Source organism: Capricornis sumatraensis, chromosome 4 (genome assembly GCF_032405125.1).
Source record: "Capricornis sumatraensis isolate serow.1 chromosome 4, serow.2, whole genome shotgun sequence".
Classification (NCBI taxonomy): domain Eukaryota; kingdom Metazoa; phylum Chordata; class Mammalia; order Artiodactyla; family Bovidae; genus Capricornis; species Capricornis sumatraensis.
This window is the reverse complement of record NC_091072.1, coordinates 93,811,382-93,837,815: the sequence shown is the minus strand read 5'-3', so window position 1 is coordinate 93,837,815 and position 26,434 is coordinate 93,811,382. Positions and strand designations below refer to the sequence as shown.

Sequence of the window (26,434 nt, the reverse complement as noted above, 5' to 3'; positions counted from 1 at the left end):
TTCTAGCCAATCAATGAACCTCTCTTATTAACATAAAAATTAAGACTTTCTGAAAAATAGTCTCTTTTCTAGTGAAGACACCAGAGTAGAAATGAACATGAAGAGATCAATCTTAGCCATCAAAAAGGCCACAAATAACAAATGTTGGCAAGGATGTGGGGAAAAAAGGAATCCTTGTACACTGTTAGGGCTTCCCTGATAGCTCAGTTGGTAAAGAATCTGCCTGCAGTGCAGGAGACCCCAGTTTGATTCCTGGGTTGGGAAGATCCCCTGGAGAAGGGATAGGCTACCCACTCCAGTATTCTTGGGTTTCCCTTGTGGCTCAGCTGGTAAAGAATCTGCCTGCAATGAGGGAGACCTGGGCTCGATCCCTGGGTTGGGAAGATTCCCCTGGAGAAGGGATAAGGCTACAGTCTTCTGGCCTGGAGAATTCCCTGGACTGTATAGTCCATGGGGTCACAAAGAGTTGGACACGACTGAGCAACTTTCACTTTCACTTTTTTCACTTGTACACTGTTGGCAGGAATGTAAATTGGTGCAGCCACTATGGAAAACAGGATAGAGGTTACTCAAAAAACTAAAAATAGAACTCCCATGTCACCAAAGTACCCACTCCTGGATACTTATCTGGAAAAAAAAAGAAAATACTAATGTGAAGATACATGTACCCTCAATGATCATAGGACCATTATTTACAATGGCTAATGGATGTAAGTAACCTCAGCAGATGAATGGATAAAGAAGATATGGTGTGTGTGTGTGTGTGTGTGTGTGTATAATTTTAGTTGCCAAGTCATGTCCAACTCTTGTGACTCTATGGACTATAGCCTGCCAGGCTCCTCTGTCCCATGGGATTTCCCAGGCAAGACTACTGGAGTGGGTTGCAATTTCCTCCTCCAGGGCATCTTCCTGACCCAGGGATCAAACCTGTATCTCCTGCATTGGCAGGCGGATTCTTTATCACTGAGTCACCAGGGAAGCCATATATGTGTGTATGTGTACACACACACACACACACACACACACACACACACAGAGGAATACTACTCAGCCATAAAAAAAGAATGAAATCCTGCCATTTGTAGAACATGGATAGACATGGAGGGTATTATGCTAATTGAAATGTCAGACAGAAAAAGGCAGATACTGTGTGATATCACTTATGTGTGGAATCTAAGAAATAAAAGAAACTAATGAATATAGAAATAGACTCACAGTTACAGAGAACAAACTAGTGGTCACCAGTGAGGAGAGAGAAGGGAAGAGGGATGAGGTAGAGGTATGGCATTAAGAGTATAAACTAGTATGTATAAAATAAAGCTGCAAGGATATATCCTACAGCACAGGGAATATAGCCAATATTTTATAACAATTTTAAATGGACTATAATCATTAAAAATTGTGAATCACGATGTTGTATACCGAAAACACATAATATTATAAATCAACTATACCTGAATTTAAAAAATAAAAGAATTCAGTAATAACAGTCATAGAGGCAGATGAACATGATTTTGAGTATGGGGGCACAGTCAGATAGACTGGTCAGTATCCTAGATCTGCCCCTGTTCCTCTGAGTAACTACCAAGGGCAAGTTTCCTAGTGTCTCTATACCTCAGTTTTCCCATCTGTAAAATGAAGATGATGATAGTACCTATCCCACTGTGCTGTTTTGATATTTTAGTTATTTCATGTTCTTAGCATACAATAAGTATTTAATAAATATGATCTAAATAGGAATAAGCTTTGAGATCTTGCTTCCCTATATACCATTTCAAATTATTGCCATATTTCATATGGCAATAAATTTTTCATATTTAAAAAATAACCACAAAATCCCTCTGCTAAGAACTCAAATAAACAGCAGATATGTAGTTTTCACAAACAAATGAGCTTAGAAAAGCAAAAGCCCAGGAAAAATACAATATCAGCACAATCATTTTGAAATTGAGTTTCCAGTTTTTCCCACTGGGAGTCAGCAATTTGCTAGGATTCATATAGAAATGAACTGTTTTTAATCTTTTGGCACCTATGATAATAGATTATAATATCAAACTATTTTTTTCAAAAAGGCAAAAACAAATTTCATAAGAAAAAGCACACTAAACTCTTCATATTGAAAATCAATTCATATGTAAAGTGAGGTCTTATCTTACCTCATAAATTCAAATTAGATTCAGTGGTCTATATTTCTACAGAGAAGTTATGGATAATCACAGTTTCTCTGAAAATTCAGAGAATATTTGCTTTTAGATAGATGACAAACTTCGACTAATTTAAATAAGAAAAAGTCTAGTGCCAGAAGACTCCATTATTCAGTTTAGGAATAAGAGGAAATTTTATATTAAAGTCAACAGATATTCTATATTTCATGAGCTAGAAAACAAAACCTCACCCAACAATGTGGCAGGAGAATTCTTGATTTAATGATAAGTTCTATTTTTCCTGTATTTTTTCATTTTTACAAACATTTAACATTAATTATACCTTATATTTGTATCATACTTTATAGCTGGAATGGTTTTTCTTATATTATCTCAGAAGCCCAGTGTATATATTCACAATAATCAGATTACAGAACTCACAACTGTGTCAGAATCCTAACTTGAAAACCCAAAGAATATTTATTCTTTTTTAAACTGAAGGTGCCTTGTAGGTACAGACCATTTCCTACGTGTCTTGTACATATATTTGCATCCTTCGTGGTACATTAAATTACTATACTTTAAATATATTTATTGCCTTTAGTAATTAACTTTGCAAGAAATATGCTTTTCCTGAGTCCAGATAGAGGCAGACCTCTCCTTGCCTTCAGGGATAAATTTCAAGTCACACAAAGTGAGAGCCTGTTTTATTATACAATTAACTTTGAAATCACTTTATACAATATAGCACCAAAATTAAAATGGATATTTTTTAGAGTAAACATATGAAAACATGTAGAAATTCTAAGTTATCTAGATAATCATCTTTTTTAAGAAGAAATCCCAAACCATTATGTTATTTAACCCCTATACCTCAGAACATATCTCAAAATAAATGGAACATTTCCTTGCAAACTCATCATCATCACACCAACAAACTTATCAGTAATTCTATGGTATTGTCTAATACCCAGTCCATATTCAAATGTTCTCTCTTGCCTTAAAATATATTTTTATATTTGGCTTGCTAAAATCAAGATCTAAATAAGATAATGGTTATATTTGCTTGCTGTGTTTCTTAGGTCTTTTAAAAACTTTAACTATGGCAATTTTCATACACAAAAATGGAGAAAATCACATAAGAAACCCCCACATACCCATCACTAAGCTTCAGTAATTTTCAACATTTTGCCAGTCTCATTTTATCTATTGCCTTAAACATACACATTAATACACACAACAACACACACACCTTTAAAAATTCTGAGATAAAATATATATAACATAAAAACTTGCCATTTTAACCATTTTACGGTGTATTAATACAATTCAGCAGCAGTAAGTGGGACCATAATATTGTGCAAAATCACTACTACCTATTTCCGTAACTTTTTCATCATCCCGAACAGAAACTCTGTATCCATCAATCAATAAGTCTCCATTCCTCTCTCTCCCTAGCTCCTGGTAACCCATATTCTGGTTTCTGTTTCTATGAATTTGCCTATTTTAGGTATCTCATATAAGTGGAATCATAAAATATTTGTCCTTTTACGACTGACTTATTTCACATAGCATTATGTCTTCAAGGCTTATCTATATTGTCACATGTATGAGAATTTCATTCCTTCTTAAGGCTGACACACCCAGACTTTAAGTCAGATTCCAATTTAATTGTGGAGAAGCAACCAGCACTCTACTTTTCTTGCCTGGGCAATCCCATGGACAGAGGAGCCTGGCGGGCTACAGTCCGTGAGGTTGCAAAAGAGTCAGATACAATTGAGGGACTAAACCACAACAAAGCAGTTTAATTGTCTGAGCAAAGATGTGCCATAGGTGGTGCTCTTTGTTTCATGTTATGTCAAATAATGAGGCACAAAAATTTCAAGTGCCTCATTAGAGCATCCCAGTTAAGTGAGCTAAGACTGATCAATGGTCTAGTTATTTACATGATCCCTCGATTTTGAAGTTACCCTTCACCTTTATATCTAATAGTTCCATCCATTGAGATCATTGCATGAATCTTTTATTTCATTTGAGGTTGGAAAAATGGTAATTTTCTATTTCTGTCAAACCTTCCACATTTATTTAGTTGGAATTCTGTAAAGTTAAATTTGTTCTCATCAACTTGAGCTACTTGGTTACCCTGAACTAACCAGTTTATGCAGGAAAGGCAGGATAAATGCTTAATTCTTTCCATTTGTTTGCTTATTTGCAGAGAGATGAATTAATGCCCTATTTACTTCTAATGGAGTTTAGTGTATTTTTATTTCTTAACGGAAGGAGGGTAGGAGAGAGGACTTTCCATGATGCATCATTATACACTTTGGAATTTTTATATATTCATTATGTTTTAACCATCTCATTCATTATTTTTTCTGATCTCGTGTTGTTGGCTATTAGGAGCCCCTTCATGGGTGCTCCTGTGTCCTTTAGTTTGGGCCCTGTTGCTCTTTGCATTCTGCCTCAAGCTGTTTCAAATTCATTTGTGTATTTCCTGCTGCAGGCCTAGAATTAGTCATTCTTCCCAGGAACTTTGGGTCCTTTTAATGGGGAATGAATTGTATCTTTTAAAATTAAACTTTCCCTTAGTTTATTTACATCACCCCCAGTATATGTCACTTATCATAAATCTCTCAAAACTCACTTATGACTTAATATCAAAATTATTGGAATCATCAATTCACAGAATGTTTTCTTTGTGCAAAGCACTGTTTTAAGTAAGAAAAATACAAAAATTAATAAGATATCCTTCTTGCCTTCCAGGGTGGTGGTGGTGGTTCAGTTGCTAAGTTGTGTCCAACTCTTGTGACCCCATGGACTGCAGCCTGCCAGGCTCCTCTGTCCATGTGATTTCCCAGGCAAGAATCCTGGAGTGATTGTCATTTTCTTCTCTAAGGGACCTTCCCGACCCAGGGATCAAACCCCACGACTCCTGCATTGCAGGTAGATTCTTTACCCCTGAGCCGCAAAGGAAGTCCATTGCCTTCCAGGGGCTCACAATCTATTGGCAGTAATAGTCACATCACAAGTAACTGCTTCAATGTAAGGCTGATTGTGATGAGAACATAGTAGTACTATAAAGTCTGGATAAAATCCAAGTTCCTTTGTCTCGCATATAAGGTCCAGCTTCTATCTTATTTCATTCATTCATTCATTCATTGTATAAAGCTTACTGGCAGTCTACTATGTGCTAATGACCAAAGTACAGTCCCCGCTTAAGGAGCGTATTTCCTAATGGGGCAGCACATAAACAAGCAATCCATAATACAGAGTGGACAGTGCTACAAGTTGTGTAACCACAGGATTTTAGGGAGGGGCCCTCTTAACTTACTTTGAGAAATGATTTTTTGAAAAAGGGATAATGAGCTAAGACTTGAGCTGACATTTCTATGAAGAGGAAGAAGAGAAGCGGGTAAGTTCTAGAATGGAAGCCATCATGTTAGGACCCAGATGAACAGGGAGCTTTTTGAGAGCTACAAGTTCTCTTGGATCAGGAATTTAAGGTAGGAGTGTGGGGGACACAACAGTTGAGGAGAAAAAAATAAAGAGATATTAGGAAGATATGTAAAAAGGTGTTATAGAGTGTAGACCTTCTAAGGGCACTGGGGAGCTCTGCAAAGGTTTTAAGGGAGAAGTGACATGATCAGGGTTTGTGCTTCTGAGAGATTCCTCTGTCATGCTGAGGGAGGGTCTAGCGAGCTGCAAGAGTGAAGGCAGAGACCAGCAAGGAAAATACTGGTGGGAGCCTCAAACAGAGATAACTGGACCTGAGCATATGGCAGTGGAAAGAAGTAGGTGTTATCCAGATATATTCAATAGGTACAATAAATCATGTGGTGATGACTGGATGTAGAGGGTGGGCATCTGAGGATCCAGGACCCTGGCTTAGGCTGTCTGGAGATACTGACATCATGCCCTGTTTAGGAAACATAGACAGACGGTCAGGTCACAGAAGGAAGAGGCTGAGCCCTGTTTTGAATATGCTGACGTTGTGGCTCCTGTGACACATACAAGAAGTGATGTCCCATATAGTATTTGCAATTCAGGGCATGAAGTGATACAGATATAAATGTGATGGTCAGCAACTCACAGAGTTAGGAGAAGCAAAGAGAACAAACCCCCGCCCCCACCTCCTATGTAACTCTGCCCTGTCATCACTTCTTACCTGTATGGCTTTTGACTTCCAGTAGCAGGACTGAACTCACTAACATATAGGGGATCTTGTAAAAGAGTAGCTTTCTGAAAGAGGAAAAAAAGTGGGAATAGTTAGAATTTTTGTTGAATGAAAATCAATTCCCCTTACTTTTAGTCAGTATCATGTATCTATTCTTTAATCCCTTCTACAGTACATGATTTGTGACTCATTCCAGTATTTGATAATACCACAGGGAATTTTTCCTTAGTAGTTTTTTTTAAAAGTTTTAAACATAACACTTGCTCATTGTATCAACATCAAACAGTACGGAAATGTTTAAATGATAAAAAGTTCCCTATCCCTCACTACCCCTTCTGTCTCAATTTTCAAAACACCTTGCTGTTGTTGGTTTGGTTTATATTCTTTCAGGCAGATAAAAACATATTAATTATAACATACATTTATAATATTTACACATTAGATGATATATATTTATAATATTTATTTAATACTAGCCACATCATATCACATATTAATCTGGGGTCTTTTTTTCACTTAATACATAGTGGACAGTTCTTCATATCTATATATATAGATTTACTTCAGTCTTTTTAATAATTACAGTATTACATTGCTAAGATATACAATAATTTTGTTACCTGTTCCCCCTTTAATGGGGTTATTTTTTCCTTAAATCGTTAGTGTTGCCATTTCCCATTCATTCTGGGTCTTAAAACAAACTGGCATGTAATGTTCGGCAAGTTCTCTAAATAATTTTTTGTTTTTTTTGAGGCTTAACAGGTCAGAAGGAATTTCTGAAATGTTTCTGATTTACAGTTCCAAGCAACTCCTGTCTTACTCCTTATAAAGAGAGTATAGTGGTAGGTGCGTATGTAGGGGGGAATTATGTGCTTTGTCTTACTATTTTTGTCATCATTCTATGTTTCTTCTTTTTTAAAAAAAAGCTACCCTTTTTTCCTCTCCAAATTTATCCTTGCCTTAAATCTAGAATTTTAATTTGAGAATATTCCTTAGTTATTTAGCTTTCTAGCAGTTATCTTTGCAACATAAGGGCAAAAATTGCCATATTTTGTCTTTGTAGAATTTGAGATGCTAAACAACAGAGATCATAATTACTTTTGGTAAAATTTACAGATTAAATGTCTTACTCACAGAGACAACTCTTTGGAAACCCTTAAAATCAGAATGAGTGCTAATTTCTAACTGGATGGTTTAGGTCAATTTTACCTGAAAGTATACAGAGTTAAGATGTCTTTTCCCAGGAGCATTTCCATACCTCAACAGGAAAGAAATCTCAGACGCAGCAGATCAATTACACAAGATAAGTCTGACTGACTTAGGAAATTATTCTTTTTCCACTTCCTAAAATCTATGAAGATAGCCAAGACCAACCAAGGGTGACCACCCTAATTAGAGAATCCAACAATGTCACAAAAAAAGTCACACTTTTTAAAATGTTTATGTTGAGTTAATACCATTTTCATTAGAATAAATGGTAACCTAATTGATTCATTTGTATATGAAATATTTGCTTACTTATTTTCCTTCTTTCAAGGGATAGAATGTTGTTTAATAATAATGTCTGCCAACTCATAAGGATAACCCCCTCCATCCACAGTATTTCAGTGCATAGAAAAAAAATCAGTCTATCTGGGTTCAAATCTCAGTTCTGTGTTTGTTGTATAACCTTGAATATACTTAACTTCCCTATACCTTAGTTTCCTCATCTATAAGATGAGAATAACAGTCTTACCTCATAGGACTGTTGTATAGATTAAATGAGTTAATATACAGAAAGCATCAGCACAGTTAATAACATTGATAATAACACTACATGGTAGTTATTTGTTGTTGCTTTTATCATCAGAAGAGCTATGAGTTGGCCCATCTGACTTACCCCAAGCATGCCTCTACTGCAGAATTTTAAAGTAGTACTTAAAACTAGGAGTTAGTTAATTCTGGAAGCATAAACAGTTATTTTGAAATATTTAGGCAGATTTTTAAAAGTCAATTAAGTTTTGGGTTTTCTATTAGAATATATGGTTGCTTCCCTGGTGGCTCAGATGGTAAAGTGTCTGTCTACAGTGCGGGAGACCCGGGTTTGAGCCCTGAGTTGGGAAGATCCCCTGGAGAAGGAAATGGCAATCCACTCCAGGACTACTGCCTGGAAAATCCCATGGACAGAGAAGCCTGGTAGACTACAGTCCAAGGGGTCACAAAGAGTCGTATATAAGGCCTTCTTTTAAGAGATCAAGATTTTCCCTCTATTTATGATTCACATACATTCTTAATTTGGAGAAAGCTGTTTAAGATTTTACAGATGAATTTTAAACATTTAACATTTAATTTAAACATTAAATATTCTGAACTGTGCTGTGAGAAAAAAACTAGAGTTGCCTTGCAGTCTTCCAAATTTGGGGCCACTTATAAAACCCCTCCTTCCTAGCTTCTTCTGAGTGATAAGAGTCTTTCATTCCTCTTAACATCATTATGAAAGACTCTTTTCACTCAGAAGGGCTTCCCTTATGGCTCACCTGGTAAAGAATCCACCTACAATGCAGGAGACCTGGGTTCAATCCCTGGGTTGGGAAGATCCCTTGGAGAAGGGATAGACTACCCACTCCAGTATTCTTGGACTTCCCTTGTGACTCAGCTGGTAAAGAATCTATCCACAATGCAGACCTGAGTTCAATCCCTGGGTTGGGAAGATCCCCTGGAGAAGGGAAAGGCTACCCACTCCAGTATTCTGGCCTGGAGAATTTCATGGACTGTATAGTCCACGGGGTTGCAAAGAGCTGGACACAACTGAGTGACTTTCATTTCAACATTATTATATTCGAAGATCAGTAATAAAAATTATATATCACTGAAGGGAACTAAAAAGAGTCATATTATAAAACTGATCCTGGTGTTATAAAAAGATTACTAAATGAGAGTTCTGACTCTGCCTCTAAGCTTACTACACAATGTTGAGTAAGTTACTTAGAATTTTTTTTTGCTTCAGTCTCCTCATTTATAAAATAAAGGACATAAGCCAGGTGATCTCTGTAAAATTATCTGATCTTATGACAATGACTCCCACTAGCCTACTTTCAGTAGCACAGCTAAGAAATAATGAAACATATTGACAGTGTTGAGCTTTGTCTTCACTGAAAGCTGAATGGTTAAGAAATCACCCCTTGTGTGCGTGCTAAGTCACTTCAATTGTGTCCAACTCTTTGCAACGCTATGGACCATAGCTCACTAGGCTCCTCTGTCCATGGGATTCTCCAGGTGAGAATAGTTACTAGAGTGGGGTGCCATGCCCTCCTCCAGGGGATCTTCCCGACCCAGGGATCGAACCTGTGTGTCTTAAAACTGCCACCTGAGAAGCCTGAGAAATCACCCCAGCTAACTGTAAAAAAAAACACTGCTCACAAATATTCCAAAATAAGACCTGTCTCCAACCTTCCTCACTGATTCCCACAAGACTTACGGCCAACTGCCCTATTTGTTACCTGCCTCATGAAACCTCAGGGCCATCTCCTTTTCTTTAAGACACTTTTCATTAATGAGCATTTCCCCTATTGGAGTAGCCTGATAAAGTCATCTCCTTAATTGTCCAGTGCATTGTGTCTTTCACTATCTTAAATCCCAAGGTTAAGTTTCCAAAATGGGGAGGAAGAGCAGGGAAGCCTATCCTAAAAACTAATCCTCAAGGCAAGGTTAACTTAGGAGGGCACTTACTATAATATAATTGTTCCATGAACTTTTTAAGTGCAGAAATATTGATGATGTTGTGGAAATAACATACAAATGAAGTTCTGACTCCTTTTTCTCTAGATTTGGGTTGCTCTGTAAAGGGGAAGCCAGGGTGGAATTTCCTAAGTAAAACTCATTTCCGTTCCCATTGCACTTGAAAGGGATTTCACTTAGAGAGTCTTTGTGATCTAAAAGCCCCTGGGGTTCTTTTGTGTCTGTTATACAAAATGGCCCACTAGCTTTGCTACTGGCTGATGTGAGCTGACAACTTCTCCTGGAAGGGTTAGGTAAGGGTCCACCAGCTCTTTGGCCATGAAGGGACAGCTTCTTCAGGTCTGAAGAAGGGCCGAGAGTTGAGTCCTTGGATGCTGTGCTGCTCTCCTGGTGGTACCTGTCAGGTAGAATTTAGAGTTAAACATAATATTCAGAATTTAACAGAAAGGAACAAAAAGAACCCAGTGGCCCACTGCAGCAGTTTGAAAGTAAAAGTCTTCGCATAAAGTCTGAAAGTAAAAGTCTTCGAATAAAGGGAATGCTTGTTAGAAGAAAGGAGCGATTTACTCTCACCTGCTAGGAGTTATGGTACAATTCTTCAGTATATACTCCTGCTTTCAGAAATAGAATCTACCCTATGTCATTTAAAGAGGCTTTTTTTTTTTTTTACATCTAAAGCATTATGCCTGTCCTTCACAGAGCCCAATACTCCTAGTGAAAGGACTTTTCATTCTAGTTTTGAAACTTGATTGTTCTTTCATTGTGCATTTCTGATGGATACCATAAAGAAACAATTATTCATATGGAGAGATGTGAAGAGAGACTTTCTTAAATGGTGTTTTCTTTGACTCATGTTTTGCTAATACTCTTCTAATTTTTCTAATATCATTGCAATAGCATCAGCAGTTTTTTTTCAGAATCAATCTTTTGTCCCATCTTTTGTCTTCCCTGTTCTCTGCAGCTCACCATGACCCACTTCTTTTCTCTGCAGCCCAAGGAAGCAAGTGGCAGAGGCTAAGAAGTTGCAGAATATGAGATCCAAGTTCTAATCCAGGCTCTGCCCCTCAGTGGTTATGTGATTTTGATTGACCTAAGCGTTAATTTCCTAATTTTAAAATAGGAGCCAATAGAACCATCTCATTGGGTTTCTGTGAGGACTAAGTAAGAAAATACATGCAATACTCAACAGATGCTAGCAATTAATCACTCAGTAGGTGCTAGCTATTAATATTACCCTATATTGTCTTGAATTGCTGGTTTATCATTTTATATTAATTTATCTTGTCTCCCTTATGAGACTGGAACCTCTATGAAAGTTGGAAACCACTTTGTTTTTATTTGTTCTTAATTTAAAACAGGTGTAGAATTCATTCTGGAGAAGGCAATGGCAACCCACTCCAGCACTCTTGCCTGGTAAATCCCATGGATGGAGGAGCCTGGAAGGCTGCAGTCCATGGGGTCACTAAGAGCTGAACATGACTGAGCAACTTCCGTTTCACTTTTCGCTTTCATGCATTGGAGAGGGAAATGGCAACCCACTCCAGTGTTCTTGCCTGGAGAATCCCAGGGACGGGTGAGCCTGTTGGGCTGCCGTCTATGGGGTCGCACAGAGTCGGACATGACTGAAGCGACTTAGCAGCAGTAGCAAAATTCATTAATCATCTGTACTGTGCTATGAACTAGGCTGACTTTCAACTCTCAGCTCCCTCTTCCATTGACTTTACATATGTGTACATGTATGCACGCACACACACACACATGAACATACAAGTGCTCAAAAAGTGATAGCTTTTCTTTATTCTTGTAGATGATATTTTCTAAAATTTTCTCTATGGGAATTGAATTAAATAGCCAGTGCACAGATTATGTTAGATAATGTTATGAAATTAGGTTAAAATGTTCATTTTGGGCCCAACATATATTAAACTAAAATCATGGCATCTAGTCCCATCACTTCATGGCAAATAGATGGGGAAACAGTGGAAACAGTGACAGACTTTATTTTGGGGGGCTCCAAAATCACCGCAGATGGTGACTGCAGCCATGAAATTCAAAGATGCTTGCTCCTTGGAAGAAAAGCTATGACCAACCTAAGCAGCATATTAAAAAGTGGAGACATCACTTTGCCAACAAAGGTCTGTCTAGTCAAAGCTATGGTTTTTCCAGTAGTCACATATGGATGTGAGAGTTGGACTATAAAGAAAGCTGAGCACTGAAGAATTGATGCTTTTGAACTGTGGTGTTGGAGAAGACTCTTGAGAGTCCCTTGGACTGCAAGGAAATACAACCAGTCCATCCTGAAGGAAATCAGTCCTGAATATTCATTGGAAGGACTGATGCTGAAGCTGAAACTCCAATACTTTGGCCACCTGATGCAAAGAACTGACTCACTGGAAAAGACCCTGATGCTGGGAAAGATTGAAGGCAGGAGGAGAAGGGGACAACAGAGGATGAGATGGTTGGATGGCATCACCGACTCAATGAACATGAGTTTGAGTAAGCTCCGGGTGTTGGTGGTGGACAGGGAGGCCTGGCATGCTGCAGTCCATGGGGTTGCAAAGAGTTGGACACGACTGAGCGACTGAACTGAATTGATCTTAAAGGTCAGCAAAATGATTTCAGGTAATTACAGAAAAATCCACTTGAAGTGACTGTAATTTACTCAGTTGTATGAAAAATTTATTATTTTAGAGAGTTAAAAGAGTTTCTAACAAGGATTACCTTTTTGACAGCATAAATTAAAATGCCACAGACATTATAGCTTCACCGCTTAAGCAAGCCAACCGTAAAGCTAAACTGTATTTTTCATTTAAAATTCAGTAATATCTACTCTTAGTAGTCTGAAGAGTTCTAGAACCTTGAATTTCCACACTAGTCGACTTCATATTTATAGTGCTAGGTTGCTAAAAGTCAAGTGTTTTTCTAATGAGCTGATTATGTATCTCTAGGGAGAGCCCAGCCATAAAGGAGTAAGCAATGAGAGAACTGGAAAAGATAACTCCAAGATCAAAATTATGCACAAATGACTTTTCTCCTTTTCCCCTCCACATCAAACACAGCCACATTCACTCCTTGAGGCTGAAATCATCAAGTTAAACCCACAGTCCAAAAAGCAACAGGCAACATTAAACAGCTTCAGAAAAATCCATTAGATGCAAGGTCAACTAAGAATACAAAGTACATATATGCTAGCGTATTGATTCTATCAAGAAATGAGGAAAAATGGTAAGTAGAATTTATTTAACTTCTTTCTCATCTTTTTCAAAAGTTTTAGAATCAAATACAAAAAAATAATTATTTGATTTTTAAAACTCTTAAGAAGGAAGAGAAAGAAGTTAAATACGAAAATGGGGAATTTAGTTTTCATGGAGAGCAAAGCACCTATTCAAGGAAGTAGTCAGATTAATATACAAAATAGAAAAAACAAGCAGAGCAATAAAGAACAATGATTCTTCCATAAAAAAAAATTATATAGGCCTAGATCTTAAGATGTAGAATTTCAGGGAGCTCATGTACACCCGTGGTGGATTCATGTCAATGTATGCCAAAACCAATACAGTATTGTAAAGTAAAATAAAGTAAAAATAATTAAAAAAAAAAAAAGATGTAGAATTTCAGCTCTCCTGAATTTAAAAATTCCCCATGAAGGCTCTACTAAAGCAGAATTGGTGAGATATAAGCAATTTTATGTAAAATAATTCAAAACTGGAAAGCAATTATCAGTATTTAAGTGTAATCAAGAGGCTGGCAGACACCAGTACCAAACTTGTCATGTGACCCAGAGTCACATAACATAACATTCAACACAGTTAGCATTCTGAATAGTACATTTTATGGCAACCCACTCCAGTATTCTTGCCTGGAAAATCCCAAGGACAGAGTTGCCTGGCAGGCTACAGTCCATAGGGTTGAAGAGTCAGACATGCCTGAAGCATCTTAGCACACACACATGCCAAATTACTGCACAATAGCATTTTTTATTAGCTTTTAAAGAAAGTATTTACTTATTTTAACTTTGGCTGTGCTGGGTCTTCATTGCTGCATGAGCTTTTCTCTGGTTGTGGCAACCAGGGGCTACATTCCAGTTGTAGTATACAGGCTTCTCATTGTGGCAGCTTCTCCTGTTGTGGACCACGAGCTCTAGGTGCATGGGCTTCAGTATTGTGGCACATGGGCACAGTAGTTGCAGCTCCTGGGCTCTAGAGCACAGGCTTGGTAGTTGTGGCACACCGACTTAGTTGCTTCTCAGCATGTGGGGTCTTCCCAGACCAGGGATTGAACGCATCTCCTGCACTGGCAGACAGATTCTTTACCACTGAGCCACCCGGGAAGCCCACACAATAGCATTTTTATTCTTTAAATACCGTATTATTAGTGAGAGTAGAAAAGAGGGAAGTTATTCTGTTCCAAGACTTGATCAAGGATTCTGAGGATGCCGAATAGATTATTGTTTAGTGACTGACTTACAGGTAATTAGCAATAACAACAGAGCTAAGTTTAATAGGGATTTACTAAGTGTCACACACAGTTCAAGCACTTTACATGTACAGTTGACCCTTGAACAACATGAGGTTGGGGCGCTGACCGTCTGCACAGTTAAAAATCAACACATAACACTTTAGAGTCACCCCTCTGTATCCAAGGTTCCATATCTGAGGATTGTGTAGGACTGTAGTACGTACCTATTAAAGAAATATGCATATAAATGAACCCGCAAAGTTCAAACCTGTGTTGTTCAAGGGTCAACCGTACGTGAGTGATTTAGTTCTTTATGTATCATCCCTGTGGGATAGGCACCATTGTGAGCCCCATCCTACAATGAGGAGTGAAGCCCTGGGAAGGTGAAATAGTCCAAGACAGAGTCTAGACTTGATGTTATCCAGTGTGACTACTGAGCCTGCATGTTTTTCTCTACTATGCAGAAAAGAATAAAACAGCTCCCTTTTTCTAGTTTCTGCCAAGAAATGTTTCTTCTTAGAGAAAGATATAAGATTCAACTTCTTGATTGTTTTTTTCCCCTTCTATTTTGCTAATGATATTAAGTGCAACACATTCTCATATCATAAGGATGCCAAGGTGGTCACCTCTGTCATGTGGTGGTGGTTTAGTCACTCAGTCATGTCTGACTCTTGCAACCCCATGGACTGTAGCCTGCCAGGCTCCTTTGTCCGTGGGATTCTCCAGGCAACACTACCAGAGTGGGTTGCGATTTCCTTCTCTAGAGGATCTTCCCAACCCAGGGATTGAACCCATGTGAATTCTGTTTATTAAACAGACCGGTTTCTTCAGTTCATCCTTCTACTTGCTATGCCCTATGGTTAGAAAGTCTGCAGCTAGATATCAGTAGAGGCTATAGACAGATGTAAACTTAGATGAAAATCCACCCTAGTGAGTATAAGCTGAGCAGATCTAGACTGAAGGCTAAGCATTGTCACTCTTTTCCTTTTGGATTATTCAGGGTGAGCTCAGTTGAATTTATATAAATCTGCCTCTGTGCCAGCACTGTAAAAACGTTCTGTTGATCTCTATGTTTTCCTTTTATATGTGCAAGCAATAGGCAGTCTTTTCCTTGCCAGCTTTAGGGGACTCTTAAGTAGGTCACAATAAATTTTTCCTCAAGGAGCGTTTTGAGGAGACATCTGCTTGGGTTTTCTCCTGTAAAATGTCTGAGTACATGGAACTATCCACTAATGAAGCTATACTAAAGAGAGAGAAACTGAAGTACTGAATCTCATTATCAGAGATCATCACTAGTCTGTTTTCCATCCCTCAGGTGTTAGAAGGTCTGTTGTTTACTATTACCTTGAAAAGTAATCATATTTATGTCAATCTGATGTCCCAAGACAACTGCTTCCTTCTTATGACCTGCAGCTTCTCATAATTAGGCCTAAAACTTTATACCACAGAGGTGTTTCAAAGCCCTCTACACGACAACATTCTTTAGCCCTCTAATTAGTGTTTATCATAGCCTGCCTTTTGTTTACACTTTTGACTCAAATGTTTAATGACGAAGATGGTAGTCCTAGAAAACTATGGATAGCAGGCCTAACTCTACCACCCCGACCTATATTCACTCCTCTCCTCCACACATGGAGCGCACAGAAGCTGCCATGTTTTTAAACCTCTTGGTTATGGTGGATATTTTCATCAGTGAATCATTTATTCAAGCTAGGCATCAGAGACTTCCCAGGATTTTTTTTTTTTTTTGGTTGTGGTGGGTCTTCATTGAAGCCCTCAGGCTCTTCGTTGCTGTGCGTTGGTTTTCTCTAATAGAGGCATGCAGGCTTCTCGTTGTGGTTTCTGTTGTTGCAGAACACAGGCTTTAGGGCACGTGGGCTTCAGTAGTTCTGGCACACAGGCCTAGTTGCTCCGTGGCATGTGAGATCTTAGTTCCCAGACCAGGGATCAAACCTGTGTCCCCTGCACTGGCAGGCAGATTCTTAACCACTGGACCACCAGGGAGGTCCCAGGATTTTTTAATTTGGTGCAAGAAAGTATGTGAGTTAGCCACCATGTGGTGGTGGGAGCAATAAAAAGTGAGTTTAAGACAGCTGTTGACTTTGCTGTCCCAGAGAGGACATGTTATTCAGTGAAAGAAAAAAGCTGATCCACAAACATCCCAGGAGACAGAGACAAAGTTCTGTGGCACTCAAGTCCCCAGTTCCAGGTATGCCTAATCCAACTTCATGCTTACTATTCCTACATTCCTGCAGTGTGGTTTCTAACTTTTGCTGATTTTTCTCACTGTAGTACATCTGAAATCAATCACAGACCCCAACAAATAGAATATACCAGATTTAACAGGTAAGATAGATGGATCTACATTAATATCTATCAGTTCAGTTCAGTTCAGTCGCTCAGTCGTGTCTGACTCTTTGCGACCCCATGAATTGCAGCACGCCAGGCCTCCCTGTCCATCACCAACTCCCGGAGTTCACTCAGACTCACTTCCATCGAGTCCGTGATGCCATCCAGCCATCTCATCCTCTGTCGTCCCCTTCTCCTCCTGCCCCCAATCCCTCCCAGCATCAGTCTTTTCCAATGAGTCAACTCTTTGCATGAGGTGGCCAAAGTACTGGAGTTTCAGCTTTAGCATCATTCCTTCCAAAGAAATCCCAGGGTTGATCTCCTTCAGAATGGACTGGTTGGATCTCCTTGCAGTCCAAGGGACTCTCAAGAGTCTTCTCCAGCACCACAGTTCAAAAGCATCAATTCTTCGGCACTTAGCCTTCTTCACAGTCCAACTCTCACATCCACACACGACCATAGGAAAAACCATAGCCTTGACTAGATGGACCTTAGTCAGCAAAGTAATGTCTCTGCTTTTGAATATGCTATCTAGGTTGGTCATAACTTTCCTTCCAAGGAGTAAGCATCTTTTAATTTCATGGCTGCAGTCACCATCTGCAGTGATTTTGGAGCCCCCAAAAATAAAGTCTGACACTGTTTCCCCATCTATTTCCCATGAAGTGATGGGACCAGATGCCATGATCTTCGTTTTCTGAATGTTGAGCTTTAAGCCAACTATTTCACTCTCCTCTTTCATCTACTGAATGAATGTTGAATAACATGCATTGCCCTCTAATTCCAATATTGCCTGAATTCCCCTTTTAACCTATGTTGGACATCAGCCACTTTTAACAGAGTTCTAACCTCCAAGATAACCTATAACAACTACTGCATACATTACTTCTAAATTTCTTTAATTTTTCTAAAATGGAAGAAGATAATGAGGCTAACAGAATGGTCTAGAAAAATTAGGGCACTGTACACCAAATGTGAAATGAAGAATGTTGAATCTGAGAGCGTGTGGGGCTATCCACTGGCACGGCCCCTCCCTCAATACTTCCAGTTACGCAAGCCATGTTAGGAACATCACTTAGTGCATTGACACAGGAAGGCAGAGACCCCTCGTCCAAGAATCTAGTAACTTATGGTGCTCAGGGTAACAATGGAATTGCAACCCCTTAAAACTTGGCTTCTTATCACATGGATTTAGATCAAATCATGGTCCTCTAAGCCTATCTGACACAAGCCAGGCTTCCTAAACTAATATTTTTTCTTTTGGTGAGGAAAAAGTTATAATAGTGACATTTAGGTTTAGAAGACCTTTGTACATCATTGTGCAGCGAGAGAAGGTGAGTATGAGAGTAAGTACAGTGGGAAAAGGACCCTCCCCAGTATCCTGAGTTATTACACAGCATGGTGCACTACAGATCCGTACATACTTCCCAAGTAGGAGCTCACTTTTTCTTTGCAGCATTTTACAGTGTTTTCCTAACCTGGCTATTCCCCCCATGTCATACCTGACTTTCAGGGCCCCAACACACCTTAATTTTCCTCCTGCCTGTCATCCCCTGAATCAGAGCTCTTAGAATCCTATGCTCCCCTCCTCCTTCTAGTGTCTAGTTACTTAAAGTGTGTAATAGAACCATACTTTGAGTTGTGCAGCTTAGGAAACTCCTTTTCAAATTTACACATGTTCCATTTTTTTCCTGCTTCTATCGTTCAGTTCAGTTCAGTTCAGTCACTCAGTCGTGTCCGACTCTGCAACTCCATGAATCGCAGCACGCCAGGCCTCCCTAGCTTCTATGATTCCCACAACTCCAATATCTGAATCACCATGTGTGATTCCTTCAACAACTGTGATCTGATATCTTGACTCCTCCCCCAAACTGAATAAAACCTTTCTCCTCATTAAATCTCTCTGACAATTTGCTCAAACTCATTGAGGACACTTAGCATGCATACTTTGCAGTATCTTCATTTATGCAAATATCATATATCCTGGTTAGAATCAGCTTCTCAAGGGTAGGAACTATATCTTACTCATTGTTGTATCTATTACAGGGACCAAGTTCCTACTACACAGAATCAGAGTTCAGTAAGTGTTTTTTAATTTAATTTTAATCATTTACTTATATTGAGACACTGTATATTCCATTGAAATGGGAAAATTTATAGTTTATAACTAACTGGATTTGAATTTAGAAGAAAGCCTCCCCAAATACCTTCATAATTATATATATGAGATAAACAGAACTCAATTCTAAGATTTTAGTAGAGTAAAAGCACTTTAAATAAAAAGCCAATTTAAATGTAAAATAAATTTTGGTCAGCAAGTTAAAAATATAAACCAACAATCTCACCTGCAAATGGATTCATTCAGACTGTTAGCCTTTTTGCCTCTCCAAAAGACAGGCCCATTATTCTCTTCTTTGACTAAGGAGAAAAGAAAAGTTAATTGGTCATTAATTACATAGTTTGATTGAACGTGCTGCTATTCATGGGGTCGCAAAGAGTCGGACACGACTGAGCGACTAAACTGAACTGAACTGAATACGTGTTTAGGACCCCAGTCATCACAGGCGCTTGAAATAGTAGGCATTTCACAAATTTGGTACTAAATGTGATACAAATAACACCTTTGGTTTTTGCTAGAATTAAGTAGAACATATTAGTAGAACACCTGTGGCCTAGGGGTCAGACAATTTTGAGCCTATCTCTTCTTCAGGACCACATGTTACAGGATGTCTAGGAGGTGAGCCACAGGAGTCATATGTACAGAGCAGTACCTAACCCAGCAGCGTGGAGAAATGGAGACGGAGTACAGCACTGCTGGCGTGCTGGACGGGGAAGGAGTGCCGGGGCTGCTTCACTAAGAAGCTCCTACCTACGATCAGCCTGTGCCTAGCTAGGCTCAAGTCGTCTCTTAAACCTGATTTCATCCAAGTTCACCAACCAAACTTGGACTTTCTCTTTTTGTGTATGTGGACACTAAGAGGTTGTGACAAAACTTTAGTGTCCATGTCCCTGCCTCTCTATATTAGCTTTTTAATTTGTAACAGTGGAGTGGCTGAACTTAGGATCATCTGTTCTCCACTGAGAAATGAAGTATGGCTAGAGTTGTGTTTCAGCACTTGGTGGGATGTCTGGTCTCCTGGATGCCAGGGATTGGAACCCGGCAAGGCTATACTGGCAATAATGACAAGAGAGCCTGAATACAGATAATAGAGAGATCTGCCCCTGTGTTATCTCACGTGCACCAGCAATCTTCAATCTTCTTCAGTAGCTTAGGTAGGAAGTCGTTCCGCACAGTGTGTGTCTGATGGTACATGGTGCTGGTCAGCTGAGGAATACTTTCAGAAGCGACACGCCAAAAAGAACAAACCTGCTGTTTTGCCTGTAGGACGTTTGATTATATTTGTCAAATCCTATTCCTTTGGGGAAGACCAACAAGCTTATGTATTGATAAAAATTATTCCGAGACTTCCCTGGCAGTCCAGTGGCTAGGAGTCTGTGTTCCCAATGCGGTGGGCATGGGTTCCATTCCTGGTTGGGGAGCTTTTATCCCACATGCTGCATGGAGCAGCCAAAAGCTTTTATTTTAAAAAGTTATCCACTTAACCTAAGAGACTCATCAGTGTCTTGTTGTTTTGGCTTTACACCACATCACTAGTTTTAAAAAAACATCTAAGTTTTAGGTTTAAAATAAAAATTATGCACATACACAAGTATACATATGCACACACATATAAAAAACTTTGATTCTGTTTTTGTTTCATTAAATTATTGTGTCTCGTTCTGGTTTGGGATTAGTATACTTCACTTTATGCCAGTGTTTCAAAATATGCCACTAAAACCTTTAAGGTCCTTTCCATGATTCTAGAACTACAGTGATCAATTTGGTAGCCATCAGCTACCTGTGGCTATTAACATTAAAATTTACTAAAATTCAGTTAGTAGCACTAGTCATCTCAGGTCCTCAACAGCCACAGGTAGCTGATGGATACTGTTTAGACATAATTAGACTAGTTATAGAACAATTCCATCATTGCAGAAAGTTCTATTGGGTAGTACTCTTCTAGAATGTACTGAAACTAATGGGCATTAATAACCCCATTCATTCTAGAGCTGTTACTGTTAATACAGCTCACCACTGTCACTCTGCTGTCACTAAGATTGTTCATTTAGAGTTTACTAATCGTGCCCTTCATCTAACCATATGTGTGTGCATACTAAGTCACTTCAGTTGTGTCTGACTCTTTGCAACCCTATGAACTAGAGTCCGCAGGCTCCTCTATCCATGGGATTCTCCAGGCAAGAACACTGGAGTGGGTTGCCATAAACTGTGCAATACAGAGTGCTAACTGTGGCCCATACAGGTATACATGTGTACTATAGAGAAAAGCCTCTTTGTAGCTCCAGGAAAGTTGGGCCTAATTAGAAATCCTGCTTTAAAATGTGGTGATTAAACTCAGTATTTATATTATAAATGATCTGCAATTTTGAGCTTCCTTTGTTAAGATGATCTACTTGATTGGAGTGTGAGCACCTTTACCACATGACACAAATATTCCCTAGGCTTTCACCCAAGAGATTTGGAGTTCTAATAATTATCTTTATTTAAATACTCAGTAATTAATGTGAGCGGCTTCTCTAGGCATGGCATCATCATTATTAGCATGAAGGACTCTAGTAATGACTACCCTCAAATAGATGCTTAGATAGGTTTGAGTGTATCTCTTGCTTCAGAATTACATATTACAGAATGTCCAGGAGGTGAACCACTGGGGTCCTGTGCACAGAGCAATACCTAACCCAGGAATAAGCAGCTTGGAGGCCAAGAGGAATCTGAGCACATCAGTGCTGACTTGCTGGAAAGGGGGCATGTTTTTTATCCTCCAATGTGTGCTACGTATGATTCCTTGAAACAGCAATAGTTTCGTGTTTTTGAAAATCTCTTTGCCAGTGTCAGATGGTACCTTTAGAGATGAAAACAAAGGAGAGGAGGAGAGAGGTGTCATTCCGTGAATGTGTGTGAACAAAGCATACGTTTTTAAAGACTCTTCACTGTTTTTAACATCATTTGCAAAGTTTCTAGGAATTTAAATTTCATAAAACTTCTACCTATAATTGGCTTCTTTAATGCATGTTTTCATCTTATACGTGTTAGGGGAAAAGAAGCCAAGAATAATTATGCTTGTGGACAAGCATAAATATGCATTTAAGGCAACCAACACCAGTTAGATATCCTAATTAGTGTGACAGGAGACCTGAAGAGCAACCAGGGATTTAACAAGTTTGCTAATTAGAGCAGCTTTTAAAAACAGTCGCCATGCTCTGAAGTGTCGATGTGGTACGGTCCTTTTCCAGGATAGTGTACAGACACTGGACATTTTTCTCACACTTAGTAGCTCTTCAGTACTCCAAGAGGTTGACCCTAATTTTGAGTGGAGTCCAGTGAAGAGGGAACAGGCTGGTACCGGTTGGTCTGGGTACACTGGCTAGATGCCAGCAGTGAGCCGCCGTGGATCTCATTCTTTCTTTCTCCCTCCATGCTAAGCATGCAGTCTTCACAGCTGCCTACTTTCCTGCTGTGTGCCCAGCCCTGGCCACATGATTTCAGATAATACAGTGACCTTGTGACGCTAGTAACAGAGATGAGGACGCTGAGGCTCACAAAAAAGTTGAGTGACTTGCAGACAGTCATACAGCTGGGAAAGCTGAGAACCAGTATGCAAATCTGGCTTAACTGAGTCCCAAGTCTATGCCTTTTTGTCTGCTTTTCACCAGCTCCCAATTATAGGGATGGATACTTTAAAGGACTCCTTTGTATACATGTACATTTCATATACATATATCAAATACATATATATGTGTGTATTTTTCATGCACAAAATAAGACCAAGAAAGTAAGCAGTGTCATGCTGAACTATATAATCTATTTTTATCCAGTCACCCTTGAATTTTTAAAACTTCTCTATGAGAAATGTTTGGGAAGGGCCCAAAGTGTGAAACCTAGAAGCAGGGCTGCACTGGGGTTGAGCCCAATGAGTGCTGGGAGTCCGGACTCCCCACCTCCCTTTCTCTAGATCATCTGGATCTCCTTAGGCACCACTGGAAAATCACACACTGAGCTCCCTAAAAACAAGATCTAAAGGTGACATGTGAATCATTCTTGGGAACAGATTTCCAACCAATATTTTTGAATGAAGAGTGAATGCTGTTAATAAACCACAATTATCAGGGCAGGGCTGGTGACTCCCTTGCTGGTAAAAGGCACAGGGTTCAGAGAGATGACTATAAGGAGTTTTCCTAAAGCCAGGTGTTACAATCTTTCTGGTTACTCCCTCACAATCTTTCTGGTTACCCTCTGCACTTCTTCACCAGGTTTTTTCATTAAAATCTCCGATTGTTGATAAGGTTACTAAAATCAAACAAGCACTGACCAAAGAGAATTCAGAGTCTAACTCATTCTTTTTTTAAACCAATATTTAGTGAAAACACTTTCCTCTCTTTTTTCTTTCTTCTTTTATTTTCCTTCCTCCCTTTCTTTCTTCCATACTTTTCTTTCTTTCCTTCCTCTCTACTCATGGCAAACTAAGCCCAGGCACTATGCTGCTGGTCATGGATAGTCAGCTTATCCTCAGTGTAAAGAACCGAATCTTCTCAACATCATTAATCATAGGGAAAAGCAAGTCAAAACCACAGTGTGCTGTCACCTCACACCTGCTAAGATGACTTATCAAAAAGTCAAAAGATAACACGTGTTAGCAAGGATGCAAAAAAAAGAGAACCCTCATGCACTGTTGGGAGGGAATGTAAGTTAGTATAGCTATTCTGGAAAATGGTATGGAAGTTCCCAAAAAAATTAAAAATAAAAGCCATCCCACTTCTGGGTATATATCTGAAGGAAATAAGATCACTGTCTCAAAGAGATATCTGCACTCCCATGATCATGGCAGAATTACTTACAGTAGTCAAGAATTGTGTAATGGGGCTTCCTAGGTGGCTCAGTGGTAAAGAAACTGTCTGCCAATGCAGGAGAGGAAAGAGGTGAGGGTTCAGTCCCTGGGTTGGTAAGTACCCCTGGAGAAAGAAGTAACAACCCACTCCGGTATTCTTGCCTGGGGAATCTATGGACAAAGGAGCCTGTCGAACCAGTCCATGGGGTCACAAAAAGTAGGACGTGACTTAGCAACTGAGCACACACAGTCAAGAATGGTAAACACCCTAAGTGTCTGGCAATAGGTGAATGGATAAAGAAAATGTAGTGTGTGTGTGTGCGCGCGTGCGCGCACGTGCGTGTGCGTGCTTAGTCGCTCAGTCCTGTCTGACTCTGTGACCCCATGGATGGCAGCCCTCCCGGCTCCTCTGACCATGGAATTTTCCAGGCAAGAAGGCAGAGGCAGGTTGCCATTTCACACTCCAGGCCATCTTCCCAACTCAGGGATCAAACCTGCGTTTCTTGCATCTCCTGCATTGGCAGGTGGATTCTTTACCACTGTGCCACCTGGGAAGCCTGTGTATGTATATATGTATGTGTATATATGTATACATATGCACACACGATGTAGTATTGTCCAGCTTCTAAAACGAAGGAAATTCGGCCATTTGCAACAAGATGGATGAACCTGGAAGACATTGTGCAAATAAGCCAGGCACAGAAAGGTAAATACTACATAATCTCACTTGCGTGGAATCTAAAAAAGGAACTCACAGTAACAGAGAGTATAATGGTGGTTGCCATTGTGGGACTTGGAAGTGAAGGTAAGGGAAAAAGGTAGGTGTCCATCAAAGGTTACAGAACTTCAGTTATAAGATAAGTAAGTCCTAGAGACTGAAATGTATAGCATAGTGACTGTAGTTAACAACAACATGCTGTATATTTGAAATCTGCGAAGAGTAGATCTCAAGTGTTTTTAAAAAAAAAAAGCAAACAAAAAAGTAACTGTGTGGTGATGGATATCTTAACTAGCCTGACTGTGGTGATCACTTCACAGTGATCACTTTGATATACATACATCAAAATATCATACTGTACACCTTAAGTATCAATACATAGATTTTTATTTGTCAGTCATACTTCAGTAAAGCTGGGAAGGAAAAAAGAACATTATCTTTTTATCTCCTATAGAAATGTATCTTTTCTTATGTCACCTAAAGAAATATATTACATACCTTTTTTGTTGTTAGCATTGGCATGATGAAATGGAAATAAGAATTTCCTGACACCTTTTGATTTTTCACACTCTTTTTTTAAGACAGTTGTATAATAAATGATACGAATGTGTTGGTTGGTTTCTCTATCTGGTGGACTTAGAAATTCTGGGTAATCATCAATCTGAAAAACAAAATGAATAGAGCTGATTAAAGACAAATACAACTGCTCATCTCTTCTGGGATAATAAATCCCCCAAAGCTTATGGGAATTTTTTTTTTTGGACTGGTGATTCGTTTTATTTATTTTTTTATTGGTTTTGCCATACATTGACATGAATCCACCACGGGTGTACATGCGTTCCCAAACATGAACCCCCCTCCCACCTCCCTCCCCATAACATCTCTCTGGGTCATCACCATGCACCAGCCCCAAGCATGCTGTATCCTGCATCGGACATAGACTGGCGATTCGATTCTTACATGATAGTATACATGTTACAATGCCATTCTCCCAAATCATCCCACCCTCTCCCTCTCCCTCTGAGTCCAAAAGTCCGTTATACACATCTGTGTCTTTTTTGCTGTTTTGCATACGGGGTCGTCATTGCCATCTTTCTAAATTCCATATATATGTGTTAGTATACTGTATTGGTGTTTTTCTTTCTGGCTTACTTCACTCTGTATAATCGGCTCCAGTTTCATCCATCTCATCAGAACTGATTCAAATGTATTCTTTTTAACGGCTCAGTATTACTCCATTGTGTATATGTACCACAGCTTTCTTATCCATTCATCTGCTGATGGACATCTAGGTTGTTTCCATGTCCTGGCTATTATAAACAGTGCTGCGATGAACATTGGGGTACATGTGTCTCTTTCAATTCTGGTTTCCTTGGTGTGTATGCCCAGCAGTGGGATTGCTGGGTCATAAGGTAGTTCTATTTGCAATTTTTAACTGTATTCCTTCTTATTATTTTTTTCCCCAGGAAATCTTTCCTCTTATTGTTAGGTTTCCCAATTCCTTCTCTATTTGTTTTAGTCTTTACTAAAAATGTGCTCAGCAACAAAACCTAAGAAACTATTTACACTATAGGATCGCTAAATAAATAATAAGTGTCTTTATTTGTTAAAATATACCCTACTACTTCCATTTTAAAATTTTTTAAAGAATTTTAAAGGTCTTAAAAGGTATAATTAATTGGGTTTAGACTAGGATTTTTCTCTGCAGAGGACAGTAGCCATTTGTAGAGAACAGTCTACAAAGATTCTGTGAATACAAACATCAAGGTTTAAACTATTGGAAGTTTCCTACTTCTGAATAGCTTTTTCTTCTCTCCAAAGTGCTTGTTTTCTATTCTTGACTGAAAAGGGGAAAATCTCAATAAATATTAAGGGCTTTTGATCTTTTCTTCAACAATCTACTTCCCTTTTTATGACAGACAGGCAGCAGTGG

At 39.1% G+C, this 26,434-nt stretch overlaps 2 protein-coding genes across 2 annotated transcripts in view; one reads left to right on the top strand and one right to left on the bottom strand.

Moving 5' to 3' along the window:
- XPOT (exportin for tRNA) overlaps positions 1-26,434 on the top strand; it is a 112,788-nt gene that overhangs the window by 1,905 nt on the left and 84,449 nt on the right. The gene's annotated exons all lie outside the window — the stretch shown is intronic.
- C4H12orf56 (chromosome 4 C12orf56 homolog) overlaps positions 1-26,434 on the bottom strand; it is an 80,205-nt gene that overhangs the window by 24,735 nt on the left and 29,036 nt on the right. Inside the window, exons 2-5 of the mRNA XM_068971450.1 lie at positions 25,000-25,162; positions 19,185-19,257; positions 10,027-10,432; positions 6,310-6,383 (exon numbers count right to left, since the gene is read on the bottom strand). Of these exons, the coding sequence (XP_068827551.1) occupies positions 6,310-6,383; positions 10,027-10,432; positions 19,185-19,257; positions 25,000-25,162 (716 nt within the window). The remainder of the gene's footprint in view (positions 1-6,309; positions 6,384-10,026; positions 10,433-19,184; positions 19,258-24,999; positions 25,163-26,434) is intronic.